Here is a 10,632-nt window from a genome sequence, read left to right as displayed (position 1 = left end):
CACTGTCTCCCCAGGTAATCCCATCTGCCATAAGAGGACTTTGGGCAGAGGCAGCTCCAGTGGGCTCCAGGGTCACCTTCATGCCAAGACTTGCCGCCACAGGCTCACCTGCACATCTACAGCACCAATGCCCCTACCCTTAGGCTGCAGATTCCTGGCCTCACCCCTAGGGAAAGCAGGCTTGACACCACCCAGCACCCAGACCAGGACAGGTCTCAGCCTGCTACAGAGGGAAAAAAGCAAGTTGACTAGAACCCTGTTCTGCCTTCCCATTCAGACTGTCAGAGCATCTGCCACAGACCAGGGAGGGGGCTGACCCCACATACGGAGCCCCCACCCCAGGCCTTTGGAGGAAGCCTAGGGATCAGGAGGCCTTGTTTGGAGTCCTGGCTCTGCCCAAGCTCAGGGTGCTTCCACAGCCAATCACCTAACCCGGCAGGGACTGTTTGATCATCTGTAAAATAAAGGGAGCTGGACTTGGTTCACAGGTCTCCTCAGCGCAGAGACTGTGATCAGGAAAGAGTTAATGGAGGCCAGGATCTGCCTCAGGAAGGCGAGGGTTAATTTGGGGGGCGGGGGTTGGAGACTCTCTGCTTTTCCTGTGGAGAGTGAGGTTTGGCTGCCACCAAAGTTACTTCTAGTCCCTGCTGTCCACTCCTGCCCTCAGTCTGGACCTGCCCAAGGACCCCTGCAATTAGGCCTCCCATGCAGAGGTGAGTGTACCCTGAGCCCAGGGCTCTGGTAGGAAGGAACCCAGGGGCCTGAGGGCAGGGAGACTGGTACCAAACTAGTGAGCCTGAAAGATGGCCCATTCCCAGAGCAGAAGCCTTGGGCAGAGTTGGGAGCACAAGCTTCAGGACAGGGAGAAGGCAGGCAAAGGAATGGAGGGCCCGAGACTGCCTGCCAGGCTTCTAGGGCGGGATGTCTGAGGTCCAGCCTCCAGGCTAGCCCGGAAGGCAGGGAAGAGGCTGTGGATGACAGACTATTTTGGTCCTTGTGATTAGGGACTTTTTATAGTCTCCCTGCTCAGGGATGGGGAGAAGAGGAGAGGACAGAGGGCACCCATGGGGTCAGACAAGCAGTGCCTTCCTGGGACTTTGGAATCCAACCCACTGCCCAGGAGACTCCCTGGGAGACAGGGAGGGAGACACTGCCAGACTCCCCTTGGTTCCCAGGCCTCAACTACCCATGGGCAGACTGACTACACACTAGGTGCTGGGTGAAGGGGTGGGCTGGGCCTGGCAGGGTCCCTGTCCCAAGGCCTCTCACAGACCCCTTCCCCACTTCCCTAGTTAATTCTGTTCCTTTGGCCGGGCGCGGTGGCTCAAGCCTGTAATCCCAGCACTTTGGGAGGCCGAGACGGGCGGATCATGAGGTCAGGAGATCGAGACCATCCTGGCTAACACGGTGAAACCCCGTCTCTACTAAAAAAATACAAAAAACTAGCCGGGCGAAGTGGCGGGCGCCTGTAGTCCCAGCTACTTGGGAGGCTGAGGCAGGAGAATGGCGTGTACCCGGGAGGCGGAGCTTGCAGTGAGGTGAGATCCGGCCACTGCACTCCAGCCTGGGCGACAGAGCATGACTCCGTCTCAAAAAAAAAAAAAAAAAAAATTCTGTTCCTTTGTTGTCCCCAGATCCAAGGTCCCTCAGCCTTCAGGACTCAGGGGGAGTAGGGGGAGATAGGGGTGGGGTCGGGTGTGCAGGGCCATGTGGGTGGCCCATTCTGTTACTGCCAAGAGAACTGTCAGCTCTTGATTTACAACCCCTCCTCGCCCCTTGCCCCAGCCGAAAGGAGGTGGAAAAGGGTCATGAGGTCTTAGGATAAAAAGGGGACAAGGACCCTGAGGGCAAATTTCTGGGAGTGGGAGTGCAGGTTATTAGGAAGAATTAGTGGAAGGAACTTTTTGGTGAGGCAGGGGGCCCATTTCTAACGGAAATTGCTTGGTTTTATAGCAGCAGGAATACATGCAAAATATCAGTGAGTTTTTTTTTCTTTTTCTTTTCTTTTTTTTTTTTTGAGATAGAGTCTCGCTCTGTTGCCCAGGCTGGAGTGCAGTGGCGTGCGATCTTGGCTCACTGCAACCTCCACCTCCCAGGTTCAAGTGATTTTCCTGCCTCAGCTTCCCAAGTAGCTGGGATTACAGGTGCGCGCCGCCACGCCTGGCTAATTTTTGTATTTTCAGTAGAGACGGGGTTTCACCATGTTGGCTAGGCTGGTCTGGAACTCCTCACCTAAGGTGATCCACCCAACTCGGCCTCCCAAAGTGCTGGGATTACAGGCGTGAGCCATCGTGCCCCGCCTCAGTAGGAAGTTGTAATAGGCAAATGAGAGATCCAATCTGAACTGCAAGGCAAGAAACCTGGGTTCCAGTCCTGACTCCTAACTCTCAATAGGACCTGAGCAATCCCCCCTCCTCTCCAGGCCAATTTCCTCCTCATGAAATGGAAATGCAAAGGTTAAACAAGGTGATGTTTACAGTTTGGCATTCTGCGATCGCCTTGGCAGGGGCAGAGTAGCTGGCAGTAGCTGATAGGGCCTGGGGACCACCTCCCTCTCCTGCCCTGATGGCCTTGCTGGGCCTGGGCAGGGCAGTTGGCTGCAATTACTGGAGATTCCTACCCTGTGGTTATATCCCTGACCTCGGTGTTTGGGGGCGGGAAGGGTGGGCCCTGCTGGAGCCAGCCTGTGGCTGGGAGCCTCCTTGTCTTGGGCTCAAAGCTGCTGGGTTGGGAAGAGGTATTTTTTCCGGTTGAAGCCACTTTCGGGAATTGGGCCGGGTTTCCTTTTCCAAGTGTCCTGCTTGCTGAGGCCTGCTCGCATGGCCCTGTGGCCAGATTGGGGCACCTTCAAAGGGGCATATGTTTCTGAGTGGCCAGAGAGACCCCGCTCAGTGTCTCTGAAGGACAGGGAAAGGGGATGGCCTGAGCCTCTGCTCCCTGAACGTGGCACCGGCTAACCTGGATGGGAGAGGGTGGCTGACTGATCCCATACTGAGGAATGCCGGCAGGGGAGGACCAGGGCATTTCCTACCCTTCCCCTGACCTTCCTCTCTCCCTGCAGGTCTGTGAGAGCCCAAGTCAATTGCTCTTGGCCCCCTGGCTGGCTACTTATGGGGCACTGTCCTGAACAGCTCTGCTAAGATGCTCCTGGCCCCTCCCTCCACCCCGTCCAGAGGACGGACCCCCAGCGCTGTGGAGAGGTTGGAAGCCGACAAAGCCAAGTATGTCAAGACGCACCAGGTGATAGCTAGGCGACAGGAGCCAGCCCTGCGTGGGAGTCCTGGGCCGCTCACGCCGCACCCCTGCAACGAGCTGGGGCCCCCTGCATCGCCCAGGACGCCCAGGCCGGCCCGCCGGGGAAGTGGCAGGCGGCTGCCGAGGCCTGACTCGCTCATCTTCTACCGCCAGAAGCGGGACTGCAAGGCTTCGGTGAACAAAGAGAACGCCAAGGGCCAGGGGCTGGTGCGGCGCCTCTTTCTGGGTGCCCCGCGGGACGCTGCCCCGAGCAGCCCGGCCTCCACAGAGCGACCTGCGTCTTCAGGAGGTTGGGCCGCGCCCCAAGATGCCCCGGAAGCGGCGGGAAAGCGGGCGCTGTGTCCCACGTGCTCACTGCCCCTGTCGGAGAAGGAGCGCTTCTTCAACTACTGCGGCCTAGAGCGCGCGCTGGTGGAGGTGCTGGGTGCAGAGCGCTTCTCCCCGCAGAGCTGGGGGGCCGACGCTAGCCCGCAGGCCGGAACTTCGCCGCCGCCCGGCTCCGGGGACGCCAGCGACTGGACATCCAGCGACAGGGGCGTGGACAGCCCGGACGGCGCGGGCGGCGGCGGCGGCTCGGAGGCAGCCGCCTCGGGGCGGGACGGGCGCCCTCCGGTGTCGGTGGTGGAGCGCAATGCGCGCGTCATCCAGTGGCTGTACGGCTGCCAGCGCGCCCGCGGACCGCCGCGCGAGTCCGAGGTGTGACCGCCGCGGCTCCGGAGCCGGCTTCCCAAGGAGTGCCAAGCGCGGGGCTGGCCCCGGGTACGGACAGGAATACCCTGCTTCTGGCGCGCTGGGTGCCTTTGCGTAAGCCCTTCCCTCTGGAACTCAGTTTCGCGTCTGAACCTTGGGGAAGTGGGACAAGTTGTTGCCGAAGGCCCTTCCCTGCGCCCGCGGCGAAGGCGGAGGGAGAGGCCTCGTGGTCCTTGTGGAGGCCAGGTCTGGGGAGTCACGATTGGGGTGGGAGATGAGCAAACCTGCTGAATAAAGTTAAAACGTTATTTAAATGGGGAGCTGAGGAAGGAGGCAAACGGGTTTTCGTGGTTAAGCGCGTGGGTTTTGAAGTGTGTGCTCCCGGCTGACTGTGTGACCCTGGGCAAGCACTTGACCTCCCTGGAGGCAGCGGCACCCCTCGGTTATTAAGGAGGGAGGAGTAGGGGATACAAGTATTTCAAAATAGTTGTAATGCGCATGGCAAAGTATCCAGCATATAGAAAGTGCTCAATAAACGGTAACTGCTGTGACTTCTACCGAATGAGTACTAACACGGTTGTGATCTCCACTGGCCTCCAGGTCGATCCAAACTAGAGCTGGGAATAACGCGCTTTGGGAGTCCGAGGGGGCGTCTGCTCCAGAAATCTGGGCTTCACCAGTTCCTAAAAGGCCCCCATTCCCGGAGTTTTGCTGCCCCGGTTGTGGTCACTGGGTATAAAGGGCTGAGATGTGGAGGATCCAACCTTTCGGACACGAGAAGAAGGGAACCGGGCGGGGCGCGGTGGCTCACGCCTGTAATCCCAGCACTTTGGAAGGCGGAGGAGGGCGGTTCACGAGGTCAGGAGTTGGAGACCAGCCCGGCCAACATGGTGAAACCCCCGTCTCTACTAAAAATACAAAAATTAGCTGAGCGTGGAGTGTGTGCCTGTAATCCCAGCTACTCCGGAGGCTGAGGCAGGAGAATCGCTTGAACCCGGAGGCAGAGGTTGCAGTGAGCCGAGATGGAGCCATTGCACTCCAGCCTGGGCGACAGGGGGAGACTCCGTCTCAAAAAATAAAAATAAGTAAAAATAAAAAAAGAAAAGAAGGGAACCTTTTCTGCCAGCTCGCAGGCTCCTGCCACTGCCTCCCTTTTCTGCAAGGACACACAAGATCGCCTATTTTCATCACAGGTTCCCACCTCCCAGCTTTCTTCCTTCATGCGCCTCCTTCCTCAGACTGGGTTGCCATTCCTTTTCTCTCTACTCTTCCTTCTCGGAGATAACATATATTCTCCTCCAGGAAGCCTTCCTGAATGCCCCAGTCAGCCTCACCTGCTCTGAGCTCCCAAGTGCAGCCCTGTTTTTGGGCCTCAATTTGTCACCTTTTGTGGGACCCGCTGGTAGTCTGGGTTCTCTAGTTAATCTTTGAGCTTTTCCTAGTACTGGGACGGCGTGCATAGTAGAGCCACAGGCAGTTTGTTGAATTAAATGAGGCTGGAGAGGGCGATGGACGCAGTCCTCTGGAGCTCCCCAACTTCCTGGAAAGTTGTACCTTAAAAAACCCATCCTGATATACGGGCTGACTCTGGTCATTTTCGCCTTGTATGTTTGGTGAGCTCCAGTTGGACCCCGCCGGAGGTCGCCCCCCGCAAAAGCAGTCTTTCTGGATGTCTGGACAAAAGCACGCGGTCACACAGACTGTCGGACCAGGGTTTTTATCAGGGGTGGGAGCAGCGGGCGCCGGGTTCGGCCAGCCCGCTAGTCGCCCTTGGGCGCGGCCTTCACCCTCATCTCGGCCAGTTTGTGAGTGAGGAAGCCCCACTTGAAGCCGGCCACCGGCTCGGCCTCCTGCGACTCGGGGCGCTCGGCGGCCTCGTCCGCGGGTTCGGGGTCCGGCTCCAGAGTGGGCTCGGCGCCACGCAGCATGGACGCCGCCGCCGCCTGCTGCTGCTGCCACCTGCTGGCAAACGCGTCCCAGAAGCCCGGACCGCGCGCCTCCGCCGCCGCCGCCTGCGAGGGGGGTCGCGCCGCCAGAGGGCTGCGGGAGAGGGCCGCGGTCAGGGAAGCGGTCGAGCGGTCCCGGGGAGGAACATCGGAGAGGAGGCTGAGCCGAGGGACAAGTTTAGTGGGGCCGGGGGAACCCGGGCGGAGTCAGGGGCAGTGGTGAGGAGCGGGGTCAGGTGACCAGTGGGGGACCGGGACATGGAGGCGGGTCAGGGCCTGGAGGCAAGGGGAGGGCTCAGAGGCCCTGGGAAAGGGGACTGGGGTGGGACAGGGTCAGGGGATTAGGCGAGGGGTGTAGAGGGAGGCAACGGGGATCAGGATCCCTGGGGAGAGAATGAGGTCAGGGGTTTAGGCGTGGCTGAGGAGGGACGCTGGAGGCATGTGCAGGTCTGGGAAGCTGGAAGGATCCCTGGGAGAGCAGGTGGGAGTGGGAGGGGCTGTTCAGATCCCACCTGAGGGAAGCCCTGGGGAAAAGAGACAGAGCCCGGAGAGGGAGCAGGTCCTGACATTAAGGGAAAGGGGGACTGGGGGCACGGGAGAAAGGTGGAGCAACAGGAAGGCCTAGGTCAGAGCCTTAGGGGAGAGCAGGGGACTCAAGAGAGGTGGGAAGATGTTGGGGGGAAGGGCAGTCACAGAGAGGTGATGAAGCTTGAAGTGGAAGCCTCGAGTCCAGGAAGTTTCTTAAGGAACGGGAGGTGAGGGTGGGGGGAAAGAATGGAAACCTGGGCGCGGGAGAGGCTGCTGGGTCATGGGGACCCTAGGAGAAAAGAATAGGTTCAGTGGTGAGAGGGGGATGTGACCAGGATGGAGAAAAGGCAGAAATGGAAAATGTGCCAGAGATGGAGCCAGGAGGGAGACTGAGGTCCCAGGTCCCACCCTCTAATCTTCAGCATCAAAGACCTTCTAAGACAGTGATTCCCAAAGCAGCATGCTGCGGGGCCCTGGTGGGGCTTGCTGAAAACATGGCTAGATCTCCAAGACTCTTCGCCACACAGGCGAAGAGTCTCTGAAGGAGGGTCCAGGAATATGTTTGTGACATGCTTCCTTGGAGGGTGAGGGTTTAGACAATACTTGGGAACCTTGGAGCTGGATCACCTGTTGCAAACACCTAAAGGTATTCTCCATTCTTGGATTTTAGAGAGATGGCCCCTCCCAAGCGGATGGGTCCAGAGAGCCCATAAAATACCTTCTAGCACCTCAATCCCAACAGCTGGTCAATTCCTCCAGAGATTTACCCTAATCTCCCAGATACGCTGATTTGGCCTGTTTCCTGCTGAGAGAAACAAACAGCCTGGGACTGCCCCTCCCCAGCCCTCAGTGGTTAGAAAGACAAACAAACCAGAAGGAAAGGACCAGGCAGAAGGGGGACCTCAGGCCCCTTCCAGAACCACCACAAACACACACACACATACTGGTCAGCGCAAGGCTCTGATGGTAGCAGCTTATCTTCATCTTCTTTGTTAAACAGAGATGACATTGTCAGCCAGCCTTTCACCCCGACCCCCTGAACCTGGGAAAGGGGTTGGGAGTCAGGGAAGGGGCCCAGCATAACCTCCCAGGACTCCACAGAAGCCTCTGCCAGGCTGCCCAGGGTTGGGGTGGAAGAAGGGAGAAGACTCACCCGGCGGGCCAGCTGTGACATGGGATTGAAGGTCTCCTCGGTTGGTTCTGCTGTCTCAGACTCCACTAATCCTGGGTTCTCCCTCTGGGACACAAGACCCCCACACTGCATGAGAGAGGCCCCAGAGGAGTGGGATCTCCCTCCTCCACTGCTAGCCTAGTACACACAGACCAGGCACCCCAAATACCACAGAACTAAACACACACACACTCCACAGATTCACAAGGGCACATGGGAATGCATACAGATATACCTACAGAGTAAATCCCTGCAGACAACCTTTTTCTTCGTGTGTGTGTGTGTGTGTGTGTCAGAGTCTTGCTCTGTTGCCTAGGCCAGAGTGCCGTGGGGTACAGTGGCACGATCTCAGCTCACTGCAACCTCTGCCTTCCGGGTTCAAGTGATTCTCCTGCCTCAGCCTCCTGAGTATCTGGGATTACAGGCACCTGCCACCACCCTGCTACTTTTTGTATTTTTTTTTTTTTTTAATTTATTTTTTTTTTTTGAGACGGAGTCTCGCTCTGCCGCCCAGGCTGGAGTGCAGTGGCCGGATCTCAGCTCACTGCAGGCTCCGCCTCCCGGGTTCACGCAATTCTCCTGCCTCAGCCTCCCCAGTAGCTGGGACTACAGGCGCCTGCCACCTCGCCCGGCTAGTTTTTTGTATTTTTTAGTAGAGACGGGGTTTCACCGTGTCAGCCAGGATGGTCTCGATCTCCTGACCTCGTGATCCGCCCGCCTCGGCCTCCCAAAGTGCTGGGATTACAGGCTTGAGCCACCGCGCCCGGCCAACTTTTTGTATTTTTAATAGAGATGGGGTTTTGCCATGTTGGCCAGGCTGGTCTCGAACTCCTGGCCTCAAGTGATCTGCCCATCTCGGCCTCCCAAAGTGCTGGGATTATAGGTGTGAGCCACTGGCCCGAGCTGCAGACACCCTTGAGCACACATACCTGCCCACCACAGACACATCCATATACACTCAAAAGCATGTGGACATGGGCATGCACTCTGATGTAGACACACACCTGTACATGAGTGTGCCCCACATGGCTACAGCTCTTCATCTGCACATAGACGTATGTGTTAATGAGGTACCTATACAAGGACACACACAGTTATGCCGTTCACACCTGTGCACTTACACAACCACAGAAAGCTGCACGGAGGCCCATCCGCAACACACAAAACCTCTTCACCCAAAAACAGATACCAAAACACGTACACCATACAAACATAACACCTACAAATGTCTACACAGAGGCATACAGGCATAGACTGCTGCCCAAAATGTTCACACCTACACATACACCTTCACTGGGGATTCCACACAGACACTGATCACACCAGTTACCCACCGACATTTCTGCACAAGCCCAGCCTTAGACACCAACCTCTCCAGACATTCAAGCATTCAAACCATTCTCCGCCCCTCCCAACCAATTCCTGCCTCTGCCACACTTCTTGTGATTGTGTGACTGCCACTTATCACAGCCTCCAGACATAAGACTGTCCCTGGTTTCAGAAACTTTGCTGTTGTCATTGTTGTTTTGAGACAAAGCCTCACCTGTCACACAGGCTGTAGTGCGGTGGAGCCTTGACCTCCCTGGGCTCAAGCGATCCACCCACCTCAGCCTCCTGAGTAGCTGGGACTACAGGTGTGGTGCCGCCGTGCCTGTCTAAGTTTTGTATTTTTTTGTTGAGATAGGGTTTCACCCTATGTCACCCAGGCTGGTCTCAAAATCTTGGGCTCAAGTGATCCTCCTGCTTCAGCCCCTGAGTAGACAGGATTACAGGTGCCCGCCACCATGCCTGGCTAATTTTTGTATTTTTAGTAGAGGCAGGGTTTCGCCATGTTAGCCAGGCTGCTCTCCAACTCCTGACCTCAGGTGATCCACCCTCTGTGACCTCCCAAAGTGCTAGTATTACAGGCGGGAGCCACTGCACCCAGCCTGTTTTTTGTTTTTTGTTTTTTTTGAGGCAGAGTCTTGCCCCATCACCCAGGCTGGAGTGCAATGGTACAATCTCCGCTCATTGCAACCTCCACCTCCCAGGCTCAAGCAATTCTCCTGCCTCAGCCTCCCAAGTAGCTGGGATTACAGGCACACGCTGCCATGTCTGGCTACTTTTTTTTTGTATTTTAGTAGAGACTAGGTTTCACTGTGTTGCCCAGGCTGGTCTTGAACTCCTGAGCTCAGGCAGTTCACCCGCCTTGGCCCCCCAAAGTGCTAGGATTACAGGCATGAGCCACCATGCCTAGCCCAGCCTGTTTTTTTTTTTTTTTTTTAATGTCAGAACAACACATGGTCTAAGTATGGCTTTGATCTGATGCTGCTACAGTGACCTTTCTAGTATAGGCGCCACTCCCCCTACCTCTAGTAACAGGAGGCTCACTACATCACTCCTAATTCTGCTCCCATTAGAAAGTTGTGTCCAGCTAAGTGTGCCCATGTGCCTACTGCGCACTGGTCCTAGAAGAATCTCTTCCATGTGGCAGCCTCGAGATCTTTGGAGACAGTGGCCACTCCTTCCATAGTCCCTAAGTCTTTTCTTCTTCCTCAGTTTTCTTGAATGTCCTGGCTTTCTGATGCTGCACCATGCTCTTTACCATTCCTGAATGTGCTGTCTGCACGAACGTGGCCCCCCCACCTCCAAGCCTATCCTGTGCCCCACTTCATACTGCTCATTCCTGCTGCCCCTCTGCATATGCTCCACCCAGCATGCATGGATGGTACCCACCTCCTCTGCCAGGTCTTCCTCAGATTCCCCACTCAGTGTCTGTAGCACTTTGGACTTGTAGGTTTTCCAGAAGGCCTGGTTCATGGCTGCAGGGGGAAGGGGTCTGGCACCCTAGCACAGGAAGGTGGTGGCTCAGTGGATACCAGTGAGTCTGGCCCTAGGAACTTGGTGAGGCCAAGAGCCTGTCTGGGGGATCCAGTGACTTCATTAAAGATGTACCAGCCTCCCCAGCTGGCACAGTGCCCAGGAGGTGAACCTGATCCAAAGGAGTCAGGGGGGTGGGGGATGGAACAGGCTTCCGCCACCTTAGCTCCTTGTCTTGACCCA

At 56.8% G+C, this 10,632-nt stretch overlaps 2 protein-coding genes across 3 annotated transcripts; one reads left to right on the top strand and one right to left on the bottom strand.

Moving 5' to 3' along the window:
* Positions 1 to 600: 600 nt before the first annotated feature.
* FAM110D (family with sequence similarity 110 member D) lies at positions 601 to 4,502 on the top strand. 2 transcript variants are annotated; one of them, XM_015131815.3, is made up of 2 exons: positions 601 to 713; positions 3,062 to 4,502. In XM_015131815.3, exon 2 carries the CDS (start codon positions 3,142 to 3,144, stop codon positions 3,955 to 3,957), a length of 816 nt encoding a protein of 271 aa, XP_014987301.2. In that variant the 5' UTR covers positions 601 to 713; positions 3,062 to 3,141; the 3' UTR covers positions 3,958 to 4,502. The 2 variants fall into 2 exon arrangements, with proteins under 2 accessions (XP_014987301.2, XP_077824729.1); XM_077968603.1 differs by lacking the exon at positions 601 to 713 and adding an exon at positions 2,328 to 2,466.
* A 1,113-nt stretch (positions 4,503 to 5,615) lies between these two features.
* C1H1orf232 (chromosome 1 C1orf232 homolog) lies at positions 5,616 to 10,516 on the bottom strand. Its single transcript, XM_028848481.2, has 4 exons — positions 10,306 to 10,516; positions 7,573 to 7,656; positions 7,364 to 7,461; positions 5,616 to 5,985 (listed from the first exon to the last, which is right to left on the bottom strand). The coding sequence occupies exons 1-4, from the start codon at positions 10,387 to 10,389 to the stop codon at positions 5,706 to 5,708; spliced, it is 546 nt and encodes a 181-aa protein (XP_028704314.1). The 5' UTR covers positions 10,390 to 10,516; the 3' UTR covers positions 5,616 to 5,705.
* Positions 10,517 to 10,632: the final 116 nt, after the last annotated feature.

The sequence above is a fragment of the Macaca mulatta genome, chromosome 1 (assembly GCF_049350105.2).
Source record: "Macaca mulatta isolate MMU2019108-1 chromosome 1, T2T-MMU8v2.0, whole genome shotgun sequence".
Taxonomy (NCBI): domain Eukaryota; kingdom Metazoa; phylum Chordata; class Mammalia; order Primates; family Cercopithecidae; genus Macaca; species Macaca mulatta.
Note: the sequence above shows the minus strand (reverse complement) of the source record. Positions and strands in the feature narration are given on the sequence as shown.

Excerpts from the sequence above, each read along its gene's own strand:
- FAM110D (XM_015131815.3), top strand. The coding sequence starts at position 3,142 with ATGCTCCTGGCCCCTCCCTCCACCCCGTCCAGAGGACGGACCCCCAGC.
- C1H1orf232 (XM_028848481.2), bottom strand. The coding sequence starts at position 10,389 with ATGAACCAGGCCTTCTGGAAAACCTACAAGTCCAAAGTGCTACAGACA. Across the intron at positions 7,657-10,305 it reads AGGAAGACCTGGCAGAGGAG|AGGGAGAACCCAGGATTAGT; the intron begins GTGGGTACCATC and ends CTTGTGTCCCAG. Across the intron at positions 7,462-7,572 it reads TGTCACAGCTGGCCCGCCGG|GTTCAGGGGGTCGGGGTGAA; the intron begins GTGAGTCTTCTC and ends CCCCTTTCCCAG.